At 40.4% G+C, this 21,010-nt stretch overlaps 1 protein-coding gene and 1 long non-coding RNA gene across 2 annotated transcripts; one reads left to right on the top strand and one right to left on the bottom strand.

Annotated features, from left to right (window-relative positions):
- Positions 1 to 6,778: 6,778 nt before the first annotated feature.
- On the bottom strand, positions 6,779 to 15,480 carry hadhb (hydroxyacyl-CoA dehydrogenase trifunctional multienzyme complex subunit beta). The gene is made up of 16 exons (XM_084378195.1): positions 15,387 to 15,480; positions 13,371 to 13,443; positions 13,007 to 13,048; positions 12,617 to 12,713; positions 12,365 to 12,409; positions 11,714 to 11,813; positions 11,499 to 11,586; positions 10,866 to 11,053; positions 10,572 to 10,752; positions 10,066 to 10,187; positions 9,271 to 9,350; positions 9,126 to 9,173; positions 8,444 to 8,531; positions 8,059 to 8,133; positions 7,423 to 7,587; positions 6,779 to 7,185 (listed from the first exon to the last, which is right to left on the bottom strand). The coding sequence occupies exons 2-16, from the start codon at positions 13,435 to 13,437 to the stop codon at positions 7,150 to 7,152; spliced, it is 1,422 nt and encodes a 473-aa protein (XP_084234321.1). The 5' UTR covers positions 13,438 to 13,443; positions 15,387 to 15,480; the 3' UTR covers positions 6,779 to 7,149.
- Positions 15,481 to 15,731: 251 nt separating this feature from the next.
- LOC311272133 lies at positions 15,732 to 20,977 on the top strand. Its single transcript, XR_014624529.1, has 6 exons — positions 15,732 to 15,818; positions 17,007 to 17,077; positions 17,248 to 18,297; positions 18,376 to 18,801; positions 18,933 to 19,021; positions 20,871 to 20,977. It is a non-coding gene; the product is annotated as an uncharacterized lncRNA (long non-coding RNA).
- The last annotated feature ends 33 nt before the right edge of the window (positions 20,978 to 21,010 follow it).

Genomic DNA, 21,010 nt, shown 5'->3' with positions numbered 1-21,010 from the left:
CAGCCTCTGACATCCACCTGTGTATAGTCGGTGTACAACCGACAGATGTCGAGATGTATTTCCGAGTGTGTGTGTGTGTGTGTGTGTGTGGGTTGCTGAGGATGCCAAAGTTCCCTCATGAATCCACAAAGATACACCGTCTCACCGCACACAGGCCCCTGATCAGATCAACATTGGTAGTTCACCACATCTCGCTGCACCGGCTGCACCTGTTAGGAACTGAACTCTCTATTTAATGCAGGATTTCATTGAGTCCTACCTGCAGGGACGAACACTGCAGAATCTGTTGAAAGTGGAAGAAGATGTGTTTATATTGTGCTTCAGAGTGTGAATTAGAATTAGATTGGGTGTTTCCAGAAGTGGAAAAGAAGCCCAGCGAGTAAGAGCGTTGCCAAATCGAAAATACAAATAACACAATGTGACATCTCTAAAACAAGACATGTTGAGGCCAGGTAAGAAAAAAGCCATATATGATTAACCATCTACTCAACTCTTCAATTCAATTCAGCTTTATCTAAAATTGTATTCAGAAGAGAAAGATCTTCATTGACTCATGTGTTTATGTTTAAACAAACTAAATAAACAAACTCTCTTTGTTTTCATGACTGAATAAACTGAGTAAACAAACTGACCTTAAAGGACAACACAATTTCATACTGTTTAATTTGTTTATATGTGGCAGACCCTGCCACCTTTCTAGCTTCAAACAGTGTTCAGAGACCTTATTTTCCTCTGAGAACAGCTTGTTTATTCACTTATGGAAAAAATAAATATTTCTGAGTTTGTGTAATTACCTCATTAATATTGTAAATATTAAAATTCTGAGTTTGAATTTCTTCTAGAAAACTACGTAGTGTCCCTTTAAGCTAATTAAACATATACCAGGAGTTCTCAAGCACTTTCAAGTCACATATACATGTAGGAGAAGGAGCATAATTGTTAAAAAACTGTTATTGTTGATTTAATCTCAATTCAATGCCTGTACACTGTAAAGTTACAAAAAGGAAGGTGTAGGGGGTGTTACAGTGAATATATGATGTTAAGTTATTTATGTGACTTTAAAAGCACCTTTTGAGAATTCTTAGGGAGCATTTCAACATGAGCACATAGGTATATCTTTTTATCAATGTGATCTTTTTTGTTGTTAAAATACATTTAAAAAAGCATTAATTTTAAGTCCACCTGACATCAGACATGAGCATGTTATAATCATGTACTGTAGCCTTCACACAAGTTTTGAACCAGCATGGAGAGTTTGACAGCAAGAATAGTACAGTACAATAGTAAAGTTTGTTTCGTTTCTACACTTCCTCCATCACTGGGTGCTTCATTTAACATTTCTAAGATGTTTGCTAAAACCATCTAAAGTCAATTTAATATCCATGACTCTTCACAGCAAAGTCTGACCCAACCTGTTTGGATATTAGAGCATAAAACCTTGCATATTATATATAATCAGTGGGGATTCCAGCGAGTCAAATGTGGGTATTTGCTGCTTTTCTCTGTTTTACGTAATTTTAAAGTGAATATCTTTGGGTGTTCAAACTGTTGGTTGGACAAAACAAGAAATCCGAAGACATCTTCTACACTGGGAAGTTGTAACAGAAATTTCTCACAATTTTTCTCATGTTTTTACCAACTGGATTTTTGATAAACAGTTAACTAAAGAGTAATCCATAATGAAAGAAATATCTTGCACATTACTGCAAGCAATACCTGCCTGATCTGTGTATAATTACGAAACCCAGTAATATGCATCATAGAACTGCACTCTGTACTTAAGATACTTTGATATGAAGGTGTATCACAGCAGGCATTAAATATCAGTGACCTGCAATGACTTTTAAATGACTTTTCAACTGCACTCATCAACAGCAAGAAGATGAAGAGGCAGAGGAATTCCCCAGACTCCCTTAAAAATGGCTCAATTTTGCGAGTTGTTGAATTAGGAGAACTTTATAAAGTTTGTAATTATTTGGGTCTTCTTGTAAATTCGGTATATATTATAGCCTCGTTTTATGGGGTGCTGCAGCCTCCTCAGAGACCCTAGTTCCCGCATCCATGCTTACAACTTGCATATCGCTCGATCAAAATACTTTGGGGGTATCAATTTCTGTACCCACATACTGTCTAACCTGCAAAACTAAGTTTATTAGCAATATTTCAAACAATAGAACGGAACAAAATAGTTATCTCAAAACTCGCATGTGCGTATACAGTATTCATCTTTAGAGTCCTCCAACCTACAGCACATAGAGTCAACTAAAAAGTTTGTCTGTGTTCGTGGTACACAGAGCTCGTCTGTGATGGCCATTTGTTTGTAACTCTTGTATAACTGCCATAACTGTCTCTCCTAGTCTACTTACAGTTGAGTTCTGACTATTAGACTACCTAAACTGGTTTAATAGTATCTACACACAGACACACACACACAAACACACACACAATGGGGCTCTGACATTTTTGCAGTATTAAAAGTTGCACTCTCTCTCTTTTTAACAAACACTGTCAGAGCTCTGTCACTTGTACAGTAGAGGCAGCAAAACTTTTAACATCACACACACCCACTCACACTCATTCTGACACTTGTACAGTACGTAGGCTGTATGGAAACCTGTTAAGCATCACACACACTCTCTCCCACTCTCTCTTTCACACACACACACACACACACACACACACACACTGGTAGAGATGATCGAGATCTAGAGGGAAGAGCTTGTAAACAAATGGTACAAACAGTTGCTGTCCTGGTTGTTGGTTCAGATGAATAATTACACTTTCACTGGAAATGCTTTAGAACTTGCGTCAGTAATATTGTCAATTATGGTCTTGCCAATAAAGCTAATTTGAATTTGAGAGGAAGAGAGTGCAGAGATTGGTAGAGCAGCCTGAACCCTACAGATGAAACATTATACTGTCATTATATGAGAGAATGTTGTCTCACAGATCAGTTGTAACACTGTCTTTTCCTCCAATCAGAAACAAGTTTGAGGGCTATCACTCAGCCCTCTCATGCTCCTTCCCTTTACCCTGACATGGCAACTTGTCATCACAGTCATATATTCAGTCATTCAAACTGTATAATTAAGTGGAAGATAACGGTCATTAAGTCTGATTGGGAGGCTAAAAGTTGTCGCCCAATCAACAAGATTTCAAACACAGGATCTGAATCTGAATCTGATTGACAGGTCTTTTAACACACAGAAACAAAAACAAAGTTACACCTTGAACGTTGATTTTTGACCTTGGAAACAGCAGGTGATAAACAATATTCACTAAAGGTCCGCTTGTGCTGGAGCTTCATCGATGAAGACCTCAAAAGCAACACAACACAGAACAATCTGTATAATTTTCTTAAGCAGTTTGTGCAGTAATGTTTCTCAACACAGAGCAGAACTACAGTTAAAGTTCTTATGGATTAGCCTATAGAGAGCCGAAGTCACGCACCTTCCAGTAGATCCCACGGGACCTTGTTGCAGATAAACATAAACAAGCATGGTAGTGAGTGAAGTTTTGATCCTGTGTGAATTGTGCGATGAACTACACACATGATTTTGTCAATTTTAAAAGGTAATTTTCCAGGTCAAGAAAGTCGCAGTCTGTCATAAATAAAGTGAAAATAATTTCTAGTTTTGCGTTAAACCGCTCACAGCTACATTGTCTCACTCAACATTTCAGACAGGATCAAAAAAATGTTTTGTGTTTCTCCTTTCGGCACCATACAAAGTTAGCATACAATTGCATTAGTGACGCTGTCTCGTTAACCCCTAACTTAAACATTGTAGAGCTGCTCCTGTATGTTAGCAGCTCACAAAACTGACCAACTCTCCTTTCACATAACTGCAGTCATCAATAATGACCAGATTAATGTGATTTTCACCTTTTTTACTACTTTTTCTGCGCCAAGTTGGCGGCCATGTTGGTGTTGGTGACGCGTGTCGAGCGAGGCGGTGTAGCTCACTGAGCAGTTCAACACAAAACTAGATGATATCTTACTTAAATTACGACGAATTACTATTATTTTTTAAAAATTATTCTTCTGGTGACTTTTTTTTTCTAAAATGGGAACAAACAGACCTTTGACCCTGAACCCTCATTTATTATTTTACTCGCGTTCCGGTACACTACAGCACAGTGCAACTTGGATAACACACACAAACACACACGCACACATACTGACATACTGAGTGAGTGAGTGAGCGCGCGAGCAGGCGGAGGAAGTGCGCGAGTCAAGTGCAGCTTTCAGCAGGTGCCGCCCCGCGTGAGCCGGCGAGGACGAGATGAAAGACACCGCTGCACATCGACTCCTCTCTCCTCTCCTCTCCTCTCCTCTCCTCCCTCCCATCCTCCCCCTCCGCGCCGGCACCCCGTCCCCTCCCTCCCCCTCCCCTCCCCTCCTCCCCTCTCGCTCGCTGAGGCAGATTTGTAGTGACAGCAGCGGGTGCATTCGCCAGTCATTCCCCATAAAAGGTTCCGTCTGATCAAAGCCCCGCTGAGGCAGGGAGAGGCAGGGAGGCGGCCCGCTATGTCGGCGTGTGTCGGTGTGTGTCTGCGGTGTCTCGCAGGGTTGAGGCGGGTTTGAAGCTTTAAAAACACAGAAAAAAAAAAACCCTCCTCTCTGTCTCTCTCCCTGCTATTTACATTCGAGCTCCGTTTTGCCTCGGCAGTAAAACATTGGTTTTTTTATTCCCTCCGCCTGCAGCCCGTGTGACAGGCTTCGGCTGCATTAATCAACTCCTCCCCGCTCAGAGCCAAGGATCCCTTAAACTGGGAGAATTAAATCTTTAAATACATTTTAAACGGAAGCGTCTGACTGATGTTATGTTAACAAGCCCCGCAACCTGAGGTGCGTGCGTGTGATGAGCGGGGCGCACTCCCCGGTGAGCGCTGAGGGGATCGCAGCCCGCACATCCAAAAGCACAGAGAGGAGGCAGCGTGTTGATATAAATTTACCCATCCGCTGTCAATTAGACAAACACTTTAAACGGGTGTGGAAAAAAGTTCGGGTCTCCACAATAGGAACACCAAATATCAGGGAGACAGCACCGCAACACGAACTTTAAAGTAACCTGCCAGCCATACTTCCCAATTTTTTTCTTCCCATATTCATGTTGCTTTAAATCACCAGGAAGCCCGAGCATCCCTCTTTACCTCCTCATTAACATCAGTCGTCTCGTCAGGAGCAGACAGCGTTATTCACCATCAATTAAGCGCACGGGAATCCAAAGCCAGTCTGCTGCTGACACATCTTGATACAGGATGCAAATGCAGGAGAAATTTTGGCAATGCAAATTTTCAAGTTAAAGACTAGACTCCCCCCCTCACCCCCCCCCCCCCCCCCCCCCCCCCCCCCCCCCCCCCCCCCCACCCCCCACCCACACACACACCACCCAAAATTTCTTTCACAGTTGTTGTTATTATGTGCAGCACAAAGCTGTCTATACATTGATCTTCTCCCTTGCAATAGTCCCAGTCCCTGCTGAATTAAACATAACCCATCAACACTGCTTGAAGTTGTTGTCCGCGCATCAAGGCCTTCAATCAGCGTCGGGGGGGAAAGAAAATGAAATAAACTGCTCATAAAGTAGCTGTGATTCTTGGCCTTGTTACTGGAAACATAACCACTAACACTTTAAAGGGCCACTATGTAGTTTTGGAGAGGAAATAGAAACTCAGAATTAATTAATGAGGTAATAATACAAACTCAGAAATATATTTTATTTTTCCATAAGTGAACAAACAAGCTGTTCTCAGACCAAAACACAGTTTCGAAGCTAGAAAGGTGGCAGGGTCCGCCACATATAAACAAAGTAAAACTGTGTTGTCCTTTAAGGTCAGTTTGTTTATTCAGTCATGAAAACAAAGAGAGTCTGTTTAGTTTGTTTAGGCATAAAAAAGATCAGTCAGTGAAGATCTTTCTCTTCCGATTAAAATTTCTTCCCCAAAACTACACAGTGCACCTTTAAATGTACTAATCTAATCATCTTTATTGAGTTCCTCCATCTTTTTGTTCATCTTGGCCAGGCCTCTGGACACCCATAGTTTTAGTTAGTTTTGGTATTATTTGTTAATAAACACTTCACTTTGCATCCTTGTTCTGGGGCGTCCCTCCTAATATGTTGTGGGTCACAAGGTAGAGCCAACTGTGTGCTTTGTTGTGGCCGTAACATGTAGATAGTTTTTTCGTCAACATTGCCGGGCCACTGTTACCCCGTCCACCAAATTAACTCTGGTTCTTGAACATGTGTAAGGTCTGTAGAAGAGTGATTAAGTTCACCAGTTGCACAATGCTACACCAGCTCTTTTTTTTTTACTTGCCTCACCCTCAGTGGCCTGCATGAGACTCACAGCTTTATTAAATATCATGTTTGGTCATCCAACCTTCATCCGGTGGGCTAATGTTCCAAGGTTGGATGACCAAACATGGTATTTAATAAAGCTGATAAATAGTTCTCCTGGTAAAGTGTATGCCTCTCGCAGTCTACTGAGGTTGAGGCCTCCTCCCTGTAGCTTTTGCTGCACAGAGTAAAATTTAGCTGTCATAAAAACTTTAATTTTGAACCACAAAACTGATTGAATACACATGAATACACACTGATCGTGACCAACACCGCCGCAGGCAGAATGGACTACCCTCATTAAAAAGAATGGGAAAACCTGAGTTTCCGCCGCACCGCCGGATTTGGTCTGAAACCAGCCTTCAGCATCACGTCTTACTGGGACAAGTGAATATAAATGAACCAGGGGGGTCACAAAAGAATAGCAAACCCACAAATGAGTGTCAGTGTGGTTATCATCACACTATTTAATCTCAACAGTTGGTAAGAAAAAAATATTACAGCATATATAAACATTAGGATCACTCCAGCTCCTCTGAGTGCTTAAACTTTGCTATGTTACATTCGACTCACTGACAAGTCCACAAAATCCAAGGCAACGTTCCTCGACGACACTCTGCTATAATTTAACAGCCTCTAAGCAAAGCTGAATTTACACAAGAATCCTCAAACACACTCACATACTGTATCTGACTCGTCTCTGATCAAGGCAAAGTGGTGCTAGTATGTACAGTCTGTTGTGTGGATGTTAGCGTGCGTGTAGCCGTCACGATGAATCTGAAGATCAGGTTGTAGATGTCATTTTAATTTATTGGGGGTAGGCTTCGATCACCATGGCATGACCCTAGAAAACAAAAACACAAGTAAAAAAAATAGGGTGTTAAGATCATTTTTAAACAGTTAAATAAAAATAAAAAGAGCTGTCAAGTCTGAGTAGTCAAAAAAATATGTAATCTGAAAGAAATTACTTCTCTTGTGTCACCAGATACAAAAAAGTACCACAAAACACTGAACACACATACAAAAACGTTTGACGCTTTAAACTGTGAAATTTGTGTGACTGCCGTCTCGTGCACATTACCTGTCCTCCAGCAGCACAAGCCGCCACCAATCCGTACTGTCCTCCCTCCTTCTGCAGCCGGTGTGCCACCGTGGTCACCAGCCTGCAGCCTGTGGCACCGAACGGGTGACCCAGAGACAGAGAGCCTCCCCACAGGTTGAACTTCTCCATGGGAGGAGCTCCCACCTGCACACACAACAGACATTTGGTCAGGACTGTGAAATCAGAATTCAACATTCAGAGAGGTGGGAGATCTAAACAGACACTGAGTACCAAAGTTAAAGCTCCAGTGAATCATTTTTCATTTTTCAACCCATATTCACAGTCTTCCATGTTACTGGAAAGCAGGTAAAATGGAAAAGATGCACCGAAACATCCATTAACATGAAATCTCTAAAGGCTACTTTGCATTATCCCTTGATGTAAATTAATGAAATTATTTTATTAGTACGAGTTTGCTTGATATTATTCTGTACTTTTTAAACATTATTATGGTATAAAACTAAGGAGCAACTAAGAAAAAACAGTATTATGTGTATTAAACTAGGGATTGTGATATTATTACACGTGAAATCAAGTCGAAGTTTATCTATTTCAGTATGTTGTAAGCATCCACATGTTCTCTATGGATCCATTCTGACCAGCAGTTACATTTACCTTCGATTTCCTGCCCAAGTACGTCTGGCCGAACCAATCAGAGTCCATAGCCTTCAGATTTGCCATTATCTGGCCCTGGAAAACACACACACATACATCCACAGAGTTACCATAGATACCAGACAGAAAAACACATTGATTTCTACTGATTCAGAAGTCCAGGATATGAAGAAGACCGGTCGGATCTTCCTACAACATCAACGTCCGTGAATAACACAGAACAAAAATTGGATCATTGCAGACAGAAATTTAGAGTTCAAATCAATTAAGTGATTCATCTGTAGCTTAAAACATCTTGGAGATTGACAGGTTATTAATAGATCAGAGTACACATTCAACAACCACTACACATTTTTTTTCCACCGAGTGTGTTGTGATAACTTACTGCGAATGCCTCGTGGAACTCGAAGACGTCAATGTCATTCATGGTCAAACCGGCCCGTTCCAGGACCTTTGGTGTACCGTATGTTGGCCTGGAAGAGAAAACAGAAAACAGAAAAACATTCTGATATTCAAAAGGAGCACTGAAAAACGTCATCACCCCCTTAAAAACTTAAAATCCTCAAACTAAATTCACAATTTTAAAAGTGTTAGAGCCTAAATTGTTTTTGTTTTTTTTATTTATTGTGATTATATGAATGCAACTTATGGTTCTGTTACATTGCTGCAAGCAGCCTTGTGACTGCAGTGGAAAATCGAAAAGTCGTAAAACAATCCCACGCAGCCACCACTGGATCTATAACACTAATAACATCAGTGTAGTATAATCTTTATCTGAAACTGTGCAGAAATAGGGGCTATAAACAGAATGATTAAAACATACAAAAACTAAAAAAAAGTTGCAAAACATTTATTATGAATCATGCTTTGAAGCTTCAAACTATTTAGTACAGCCTTATTACCTGCTGTCACAAATGTAGAGCAGATCAAAACAGATGTTGCAAACGTTTCTTACTTTTGTAGCTCAACAACATTTATGAACAATATATAAGCTTTAAAATTAAATAAGGAAAACAACAATCAGTTGACATTTCTACCAGGCAATCATCTAATACCGAGGGACTCACCCCAAAAGCAGCTGATCTTTGGGGTCTTGAGACACGTAGACAAAGTCTCTGCAAGGATGAAATAACAATATGATCAGCACCTCAACTGAAATAGCATCCCTGGTGAAACTGCGGCTGCTCTACCAAACAGAGAAGGTGCAGATACCTGAGGTAGGCTTTGGGCTTGTAACCCATAGCCAAGGCTTTCTCTTCAGACATGATGAGCACAGCAGAGGCACCGTCGGTCTGAGGAAACACAAGTGAGCAGTTTAGTTCAGGGTTCATACAGCTTACAAGAGACTAAAAATCAAGCACTTTCAAGGTAGCTTAAATGAAAATTACAGGATTTCTTTATACCCACAGCACTTAATGTAAAATGTAACCTTGTTTAATTTACCAGCTGTTCATATTAACTTTGAATATAAATATTGAATGACTTTTGGTTTAGATGAGTGATTGTGTAGACGAAACACCAGATTATATTGAATAATTGAGCATTTTCCAAGGAGTATATTCAAGTTCAAGCACATTCCTAACCTTGAAGACTGATTCAAATGCAAAATTTTCCAAACTTTGAAGACTTTGTACGAACCCTGTTACTTATAGTCAGGACAGGTTATGAGTTCTGGCAAGTTTTTCCTCTTGTGAGGCAATCAGGTTACACAGTTGGCAAAGAATCAGTGGAGAAAAAAAATCTTTCATAAGCAAACCCAGAATGTCACCAGAAAATTTTATGATGAAGTGCAAATAAGATGGTAAAAAAAAATAAGTTGGTTAACAGTGTTTTGCTTGAGGTAATTTACAGCTTTGTTTTTGCAGTTTGTTTTGTGTGTAGCTGTGTGTGTTTGTTTTACACACAGAAACAGATGCTCATGTCTATGCTGAAGGTGTTTTTGAACCAGAGAGGAGGAAATAAGGAAGGCTGAAAGTGCTGAAGGGTCCGATGAGAGTGTGTGTTTACCAGGAAGGAGGAGTTGGCGGCGGTGACTGTGCCGTGAGGTTTAATGAAGGCAGCCTTTAGTTTGCCCATTTGCTCCATGGAGGAGGGGCGGATTCCGTTGTCCTTGGAAACAATATCACGACCTGGTGAAGACAAAAAAAAAAATATAAAAATATATTCAGCTCACAATGATATAAAACACAGGAAGCAGAAATCATCACATTAAAAACCTGGAAACAGTAAATATTCAATATTTTGCGGGAAAAAGGACTTCTGAGGATTAATTGGTTCTCAAAATGGTGGCAGATTAATTTTGTGTCACTCGTCTAATCAATTAATTGCTTCAGCTCTACACACAGCCATCAACACTCTCAATAGATGATTTAAATGAACACAGGATAAAATAATTGGATGCAAAGAACGCTCCAAACAGGACAATTACAACAATGTAACCAACAACAATTAATACACACCCATTTATTTAATGTATAAATGTGTCTCAGTTTAAAGAGGGAAGCTGTGTCTACCTGGCACTTTAAAGGAGATGACATCCTGCAGCAGACCGGCATCCTGGGCCTTTTTGGCCAGAGTGTGTGATCGTAGAGCAAACTCGTCCTGCTCCACTCTAGTGACTCCGAACGCAGCAGCCAGACGATCTGCACTGTGACCCATCGTTTCAGCTGTGGAGAACTCAGCCACGGCAGGAAGCTGAACATAGACATAATAAAGGGTTATAGGAGGAAACGCTGTACTGAGTCCAAAAGAAGAACTTAACAAACCCAAACTGGTGCAACATTTGGAGATTTTATGTGAATATATACCTCTGGGGCAAGGTGTGCCATCCGGATGCTGCTGATCAGACTGAGCTTCGCACCAAGAGTCTTTGCCTTGTTGAGGGACAGCATGGTCTTCCTCATCTTACGGCTGTGACGGATAGGAACGTCGGACATGAACTCCACCCCTCCTGCCACGACAGCGTCACACTGGCCTGCAGCAATCAGACCAACAGCTGGAGAGGAGGAGGGAGAAAGAAGAGACGAACAACGGTCAGGCAAACAAGGAGACAACCAGAAAAACTTATTAGGAAATAAAATTACACCCCTGTTATTTTGCTTCGTATTTTTTCTTCCTTATATTAGTGACATAAAGACACACGTGATCTCAGTCTCCTGCTGTGATCGCTCTTCTTTATTCCCCTTCATCGTCATAAGACATCTAGGTGTTTCATACTGACATCTTAAGCTAAGGCAAAGTCCTTCAAATGAATTCTCGGCGTGCACAAAAACGAAACACCAAATAATCTCATTGTTGTTTGCAGCTACAATGTAAGACTACATAGCTTAGTTTCTTCTGATAGTCCACAAATGATGATAATTATCATCCAGCCCAAAATATACAGTATGGATATGTCAGACGGAGGAGGCTTGGTGTGGCGTTAGTTTTCCCTGACATACCTGAGGTCATTGCCTGGTTGGAGGAGATGCAGGCCATGGTGACGGTGTGAGCTGGGATCTTGTCAGAGAAGCCTGCACCCAGGGCTGCCTGAAAAATGGAGCATGCAGTTCAAACGCTTAGGACCAGGGCTTTAAAGAGAGTATATGAAACATTTGTAAGGCACGAAGATTCTATAACCATTACATGGGTGTGCTGTATGTGTGTGCAATCATACCTCTCTTGCTACGTTGCTGGTTTTGACCTCCTGAATGACTGTTCCATAGATGATGTAGTCTACAGCGTCTTTGGGTAGACCCGTTTTATTCAGCAGACCCCTATTGAAACCCAGATCAAACATTTTAAAATCAGCACTAAAACAAAAAACATCTTTCTGCCATGCGTTTAGATCCTAAGAATTTGAGAAATAATCTTGTGACAAAACAGAATGGAGACTGATAAAAAGCATCCTGACAAAAGTAGCTGTTGTTTTCGATAAAACACCAACCCGCTCACAGCTCTGTCAGATTGTTGCTGCAATGTTCTTCTATCTCTCCTGCTCTCTAAACCATCAGCAGTTTTCAGCTGTTTAGTACATCTGAAGGCCACCCATAATTCATAGAATCGTGGTAGTATATATAACTCTAGACATCTAACTGGATTTTATTCATAAAAAGGGAAATGACTTCTGTTGTAATGAACATTATAGAACATGGCCAGGATCAAGAAAACCCTCTTTAATGTCACTGGGGCTTAGTGGCAAGTATTGAATAGAACAGTGGTTTCAATAGGCATTCATTGGAACAACTACATACAATATCAGCAGCCTTTAAATTGGTTAATGGTGTTGATGGTGGAGAAAAAAACCACAACCTCAGGAGACACTTACTGCAGAGCTGCTCTGGCCAAGTCATGGGGCATTAGGTCAGCGTATCTGTAAACACAAACCAGAACAGTTTTATCCTTCACTAAACACCATCTCTCTGTAAAAGTCATTCCACAGGTTTTCCTTGACAAATAAATCAGTATTGAAATGTAAAAGTATTCATCATTCATTTTTCTGATCATCTTCACGTTTTTTGAGCGATGTTCTTATTAAAGCACCGTAAACATCTGTGTTAAGAAAAGAGTTGAGACGTACGTTGTTCCAGACAACAGGAAAGGGGTTCGAACTCCTTCAACCAGAACCATGTTCTTCATACCAGGCCGAGCCAGCGTCTTTTTGCTCTTTGTCTGAACTGAAGGAATAGACAGACAGATATAGACAGAAACGGGTAGATTAGATATTGATAACTGTGAGCTGACCTGAAGAATGCGTTTGAGTACCATCTCAGTAGCATTTAATGTATTTTCAACCACTTAGATTCCATCTAGGGAAGATAGTTTTGCAGAGGTTCTGTCTAGGCAAATAAATAAATCAATAAATAGAGGCTTATAATAATCAGCTCGAATTTTAATCACTGTGATCTCCACAAGACTATAATCTGGATTTCTATGTGAATATCAATGATTACACAGAGTAATGACTTACCCTGAGCCTGAAGCTGGGCTGTCGTACTGAGAGAGCGAGCACCTGAGCAACAAAGACAAAAATATTCTTTATCATTCTCAATTAACATATTTTAAATACTTCACCAAACTGTGGCTGGCACAAACTTCTCAAAAGATTGACGATAATATAACAATTGGAAAGGCTATATAAAGAGAAGTGACAGTGGCCAAAGATAACATCTTTATAACAATTAATATACTGTATGTGTAACATAAAAAATCTATTTGCTGTCTGTGTTGTATCTTGCATTTGTTCTTGCATTGACTGTATTTTCCTGTTTTGGCAGAATGTTTTTCTCATTACTTGGACATATATCTGACAAGAAAGTCTGTATGCAGCTTACCGATCCGCATCGCCCAGGAAGGGCTGACCGGGGAGCTCCGCATTGTGTTCAGCAACATGGAAGCCATTATGTCCTACAGAGAAAGAAACTGCAATTGTTACTTCCAGGACTGCAACTAACATTGTTTTTTTTTTCGATTAATCCGACCATTGCTTTCACAATTAATTGTTCAATCTATAAAAAGTTTGAAAAAATTGTGAAAAAGGTTCATCGCTATTTCCCAGATCCTAAAGTGACGTCTTCAAATTGCCTCTTTTGTCCAACCAACAGTCCAAAACCCAAACACTTCCCATTAACTGTCATGAATGACAAAGAAAACCGGCGGATCTTTACTTTTAAGAAGCTGGAACAAACAAATGTTTGACATATTTGCTTGCACGTTGACTAAATTGATTAATCTAATATCAAAATAGTAAGCAATAAACTTTCTTTGGATCAAGTAATTGATAAATCGACTAATTGTTGCAGCTCTAGTTACTGCAAAGTTATAACCAGGGATCTGGTGGAAGAAGAAGTTCATGGCATAACATTCTTAAGTTTTAAAAGTTTTACTACTTTCTGTTTTAACAGTGTTGTTTTTAGTGGGGCAGAAAATAATCAAATTTCAACTTAAACTGGACTGCAAACTACCAGCGAACACCGTATGTAGAACATCCCATTTATATAAATTAGACTAAATAACAGAACCACCTATCTGTATAAAATGACCAGAAAGCTGAATAAACATGTCTCTAAAACAGCTTTAACAAAATGTGAACACTATAACCTTTTGGAAGGTAGTTCTTATTGCAGCACTGTTGTATTAGACAGCAACTTAATAAACTGGGAAATAAGAAAACATACTCTCAAATTCCCGTACAGTGACAAGTTTCCTGGTTTTCCATGACCTCCTCAGAGAATCTGTCAAAGTCTTGGACCTCCTAGTCTGAATTCAGGATGAAATTTTTATTTTAATCCTTGACACAACATAACCCATGATGACTTAATTGTCCTTTAAAACTTATATTTTATTTTACTTTTATTTTAAATCTAATATATTATACTTTATTCTTTTTACTGCTGTTGTGCCTTCCTGTTTTAACTCACCTTAGACGAGCCTACCTTGTGCTCGGCTTGACTGGTGAGTTTTATTCTGTGATATTTTATTCCTGAGTTTCCTGCTTTTGGTTGCTTATTTATTATATTACCGTTGTTACTGTGTGAGTGCGTCCTTAGAGTGACATAACCACACTATATAGCCCTGGTGGTAATACTCAGATCAGGCTCTGTAGGTAAAAGGTCAACCTGGGACTGGATGTCTGGATCAGACACTAGACCCATAAAACCGTCACCCCCGAGTCCCATGGTCTGTTTGACTGTTCATGACTAGGTAACTCGGACATATGACTATACAAATTATGAGCTGATAAGGTTGTGGTGTGACTATAAATTACTTGTGAATACAGGATGGGGGAATTGCAATAAGCTTGAAAAACCTTAAGACATTTAATGATTCCTTATTTAGCTTTCATGTGTTCCCTATTTTCCCATATTACAACGCAATTGGGTTTTAATTCTAGGCTATAATAAATAGATTTATAATAAATCCTATTCTGTCTTTTATTATGTGTGCTAATGTGACATATCGTTGACATTCACCCAACCCCACCCCCCTTATCCAGGCTGTGACCCTTCACCTAGATTCCTAGCTGGAGAATGACAGAGACAGAAATACAGAATCACGGGACTCAATCTGGATCACAACCGTTTACAGAACAACTTAGTATTTGGTTTAAATAACGTTTGCACAAATTGGAAAAAAAAAAAACATTAGCTAGTGTAACAAAAGCCAAAACGATGACGCTAAAGCTCAATGCAAGCTAATAAAGCTAGTTAGCTACTTGTTAGCTAAAGTTTCCACTGAGTCAATTCTTATCCCCTGTGTTTGGGTTGCAGATACGCATTAGCAGAGTTCGTATCATATCTTTGCTCTTTTTTAATTTTATTAGTCGAAGTGATAGATAAGTTGAAGCTTACCTGTTCTAGTGTTGTATGTTTGCCGACAGTGCTTCCCTGTCAAACGATCAGCCAGGCTGGCTCAGGAGCGCTGCTGGACTACGCTTTCAAGGACCCGTTAGCGTTATAGCTGTCTCAAATAATGCCTGAGTAAAACACACGGGTGACCAATAAAAAAGTCACTTCACTGCTTATGTCTACGAGGTATTACGATGATGATTTGTAACACCGAAGTTATAAAATATTCATGTTTTACAAATGAAAGATAATTATTTGAGTACAATAACATTTTAGGCTACGGCAATCTTTCAGTGTGTTTTGAGGTCCTTATCCTATTTGCAACACTACACTGTTGGCTCTGCTCTAGCGCCTCCAACGGTCAGGACATGTGTTGTGCATAGAACCTATGACCGGTGTGTTGAATACACTTTTCCGTATCTCCATCATTGACAGGTAAATAACAGCTGGATGACAATATCACCATCTCATATACTCTCACTAACTTGGGCCAGACTGATGGTTGACCAAAATATCAGGCCATTTCAGTAGAAGTATAGCTATGTGTTATAATGTGTGTGTCTTCCTCAGATGTGGAAGTTTCAAGACCAGATTTTTTTAATTGTTTACTGTCCTTTCCAGCCTGTAAAAGTTAATCAAGTCAGATGTTAGCCCAAATGAACCTTTATTTGCATCGTCAGTATCACTAAACATCTGATTTAAAGGTCCCCGATAGAGTTTTCATGCAAACACACAAAAGTTATGTTTACATACACCTTTGACACATCAAAACACACTGTGCGTATCCTTGAGAACTGACAGACTGCAGGTTGATAGTTTGTTGATAAATTAAAAAGGAGAACTTCAATGATTTTCTTAGAAACAATGTATAGACTCAGTCTCTGCTCTGTGTGTCTGTTTGACCGAGGGTGGAGCTACACACACACACACACACACACACTGGCAGAGAGGCAAACAGCAAAGGGCCCATGTCCACATTAGGTTTTTTTCGGGTAAAAAAACGCTGGCTGTGCGCTCAGGAGCGCTGAGATGAAGGGTTTTTGCTCTGAGGGGAAAAAAACTGCACATGCGACTGGTCTCCATGACAACAACATTTTGACAACCAACGCTGTGTGATCGACACTGCCCCTTTGCGGTTTACTCTCCGTTTGTTTTTTTATTTGATATCAGGACAACAGAACAAGGAGGATGTGGAATGAGAGATTTTAAACTCAGAGCACTCTTCATTCACTCTCCAGCTTGCTTGACCTCAGTTGGTCACTCTCTCTGTCCCGCTCGTTGAGACGGGGAGGACGGGACTATATTGTGTGTTTACAAACAGCAACTGACAAATCATCATCACTGGTAGATCACCATCAGGGAGTGTGTTGTCTGACTTTGAAGACCAGCCAATGATCTTGGGGTTTAGTTACTCTTTAAAAACATTAAAAAATTCATTCAGTTGGTGACAGGCTGGTTCTTTAGCCCTCACAGTTCCCTATACACCCAAGTGTCCTTGAGCAAGGACACCATTCATGTATATTTGTGCTATATATGCTAATGCTACTACAAATTATCATAACACAATACTGGTAGCCCTCTGCCTGACGGCCTCTCATCTTTTGTACTCTTCTCTCCATCAAGCTCGAACACACGTCAGCTACCAGCTCAAGGATGATGTGGCAGTTATGCGACTCAATGATCCAACAGCCACGGTGTGTGTGTGTGGGTGTGTGTTTATGGAAGAGTGTGTGAGACAGTACATGCATGTCAGAGAGACAGAGAGATTATGTTTGTGACAGTCTTGACTGCCTGTCTCTGTCTCTCGCTGACAGATGTGACATGACTAATCAGTGTGTGTGCGTTTGTGTGTGTGTGTTTGCAGGTGAACACACCGACGGCACAGATGAATTCTGAGCTGACGGGGGCGATGGGAGAGATCTGGTCGAATGGAGCTGTGAAGTACTGTCTTCATCTCCAGCAAGCCTGGCTGCTCCGTCGCCGGGGCAGAGCTTGAACAAGGATTTACAGTACTTATGTGTGTGGTCGCTCCTACATTTGTATGTTGTTTGAACCAGAGGTAAAACATTAATAATGGTGCATTTTGACAAACTTTCCAGCAAACGGAAGACAGTCACACGAGTCATTTCACAGCAAGAGTCCCCAAAACCGAAGATATTTCGTCCAATGTAAAGAGTGGATTAGGCCTCACCATCAGCTGAACATCAACACCATCACCAAAGACCCCTAGGAGCTTAGCCCTATGACCCCCTAAGTAAAGCTTTTCCGGCAGTTATTTATACTTTTGACGGATCTGGATCATCATACCCTGTTTTACTATCTCCTATATCTGTACTTCTTTAAAATTTGATCCCTTTTCATTCTTATGGGTTTTTTTTTAATTGCTCATTATCTTGTACGGCCTGCCCTCTTCCAGGTCACCATGGTAGAGTGCATTCAATTTAGAGGAGTTAGCCCAATGTCAGATCTGCCTGTTTTGCTTCCCCCTTATCTTTGTGGTAACATTAAAAGGATTTGGACGAGGATGGTTGGATGGTTGCTGACGTATTTTTAAGATGACATGAATTATTGTTAGCTAGAAAAGATATTAGATCTCGTTTTCAGTGACACTAGTATGACTTGGCCTCAAATCGCATTTTGTCGTGTTCATCATAAAATATCCCTCCATCGCGTGCTGTAGTCCCTGCTGTTGCCTTCTTGAAGCTATATGACCTGAATTCTAGAAATAGGAGCACCGTTGCCATGTTTCTTATTGTCACTTGGATTGGTCAATGCTTTCATGAAACTAATATGTATTTTTTTGGCATTTTGTTTTGAGCACCACAAGCCATCTAGTTCCATTATATTTGAGAGGCTTCTCCAAAACTCAGCAACTCACACCAAAACAAACTAAGATGGACAAATAGCACTACAGGTAAGAGGGAAAACATGTATTTTAGATTTTGGGTCCCTTTAAAGTGTTAAGTCTGTCCCCTTATGTCTTTACTCTCAGGATGATCCAGTCCTGTAAGAGCAGTGAGGAGGTCACCCGTCTCTCCTGGGAAGGTCAGAAGGTTTTGGAGAAGACTGAGAAGGCTCCAAATCCCTATCTGCCCGCACCACTCAGAGACCGCCTCAAACGCTATACATACACACACTCATATTAATCAGTTACTCACTTAATGTCTTGAAAGCACTGTCACAGTCTTGCGCTGGTGGCTACTGAGTTACACTGGAGTATATTAAGGTCAAGAGGCTCACTTTGGGGGATATCTGCTCATAATATCAGCAACCGGCTTGTCTCATGCCCGTGTGTGTGTTTGTGTGTGTGTGTAGGTGGGTCTCCCCGGAGCGTCTGACATGATGCTGACAGGCAGGAACATCAGGGCAGATAAAGCCAAGAAGATGGGTCTGGTGCAGCAGCTTGTGGACCCTCTGGGTATGTTCTACGTGTGGCATTTCTTCACTGCTGAAGAAAGATAGTGTTGTTTTCCTGCTGTAATCTTCTGTGGTTTGATCCTCTAGGCGAGGAGCAGGAGGGGATTAAACTGTTGTGTCTGTTAACTCCAGGCCCCGGTGTGAAGCCTGCCGAGGAAAGAACTGGGCAGTACCTTGAGGAAGTTGCAGTGGGCTGGGTCAAAGTGATCGCCAACAAAATGGTATATTTTTACTTTACACTGTTGAGTCCAAACAGCTCCGTCCCTGCCTGATAGCTGTTTTATTCTCTTTAAATGCAATAGCAGTGTGACTGTATCCTGCAATAAACCCCACATCTATGTAACATCTATGTGGATGAAACACAGGAGGATAACTTGCTTTCCAGAGGTCATTACGTTTCTATTTATTTCGTATTCTCTTATTTATTTCTTCATCGCTCTTCTTACAGTGGCCTTGCAGTTACATGATCACATAGAGAGAGAGAGAGAGAGAGAGAGAGGATTTATGGAGTTTCTGTCATGAGAAACAGTTTGGAGAAACATCAGTGGCGTCAGTGAGCAGCCTCTGACCCGTCTGCAGCCTGTCAAGTTGTGGGGATGTTACGAAATTGAAAGAAAATGATCTCAGACATTATGAGAGAACAGCAGCTCGAATGGCAACAAGAGAATCACAAGAACTAACACACAGGATTACTCTCTGACATATACAACAACATAAATTGCATTTTCACAGTTGTCTGGCCGACATGGATGATTTTGCTTGTTGTAGCTGAGGCTAAAGTTCCTGGTTATGTTCATTTTTTTTCTATCATCAGCCCCTGTATGAAGAAATAGTTTGTAACGCTATAAAAGCTGGATACACTCTGTGTGTCAAATTCATAGAGTAGGCAGAATTATGTGTATCCCTCTCATCTGCTAATGACTGGATTCAGTCTGGGGCAACATTTTTTAATCTTAATGGTCATTTCTGACTCAGGTTTTGTCTTATTTTTGAAGGTGTTTGTGTTTTTTAGCCACCATAGATCAAAGTGGTAGAATAATTATTAAATTTTCTCATGTTGCACCTATTTTGATTATATTGGGTAGAGGATACAGCAATTTATTTAAATGTAGAGCTGTTGCTCATTATCATTTTCTTAATCTTTCAATTAATCAAGTAAGAGTTTGGTGCAGGGAACTTAAGAAACTGGTGAAAAACAGCCATCGAATTCCCTCAGCTTACTTTGGAAAGTTTAAATGGCAGACGTTCCTAAAAAAAAAAATTGTTCTTTACCTCCACCAAGAAGGTTATGTTTTTGCTTGTGTCCATTTGTTTGTTTGTCCATTTGTTGGTTGGTTTGTCAGCAGGATTACACAAAAACTGCTCAGCGGATTTCCACCAGACTTGAATGAAGGATGGGCCTCAGGGGCCCAGAATAGACCCCATTAACTTTTGGTGCGGATCCGGATAAAGGGACAGATCCAGGAATTTTTTTCTCACTTTCTTTAACATTACCAGATAGGGCGTTCTTCGATACTTCTTCGATACATCAATTAATGTTGATGAAAAATATCAGCCGTATTTAGGTTAAATTATTGTTAAGCAATTTTTGGGAGTTTAACATTTAGAGTGATGCAGGGCTAATGAGCATTTTTTTCTTTTTTTCCCAGACGTATTACTTCCAGGCATCAGTGTGTTTTTTTGTCTTGTGATTTGTAGTGAAAACAAATAATTACTGGAAGTGAATTCAATTTATTTTTATGCCTGGCCAAATCAAGCAAATCTGAAAAAGTGATTTGAGGTACATTTTGAGAACTCTATATCAGAGGGAGACGAAGCTTCTATTAAAGATGGCAACACATCTGTGTATCTGACAACAGGCGAAAGGACATCTTGTGTCACCTTTGAAAGGAATGTAAAAAAAAACTGTATATTTGAGTTCAGTTTCATAGTTCAGTGAATCATTGATCGGTACCAGAAACTCAATCAGTACTTCATTGGGTGCTTCTAACTTTCATATTTTCTTAATTTCCTTTTTTTGTTACGCTTTACAACTTTAACAACTCTAACAACTCTTTCTTGTCTCCTCAGAACCACTTTGTAAATTGAGCCAATTGCAGGCTGCTGAAGCTCAATGAGACGGATGAAGGACATTCAGGTAGGAACAGATTCAATGTTACACCTGTGTCATCACGTGTCACCAACAGAGGCTGTAAATGCCCCTCATACTG

This window comes from Pagrus pagrus (genome assembly GCF_965226575.1).
Source record: "Pagrus pagrus genome assembly, chromosome: 16".
Classification (NCBI taxonomy): domain Eukaryota; kingdom Metazoa; phylum Chordata; class Actinopteri; order Spariformes; family Sparidae; genus Pagrus; species Pagrus pagrus.
Note: the sequence above shows the minus strand (reverse complement) of the source record. Positions and strands in the feature narration are given on the sequence as shown.

Coding starts and splice junctions, on each gene's coding strand:
- hadhb (XM_084378195.1), bottom strand. CDS start 13,437: ATGGCTTCCATGTTGCTGAACACAATGCGGAGCTCCCCGGTCAGCCCT. Junction 11,587..11,713: donor CCAGCAACGTAGCAAGAGAG/GTATGATTGCAC, acceptor TCCATTTTTCAG/GCAGCCCTGGGTGCAGGCTT. Junction 9,351..10,065: donor CCGCCAACTCCTCCTTCCTG/GTAAACACACAC, acceptor GTGTTTCCTCAG/ACCGACGGTGCCTCTGCTGT.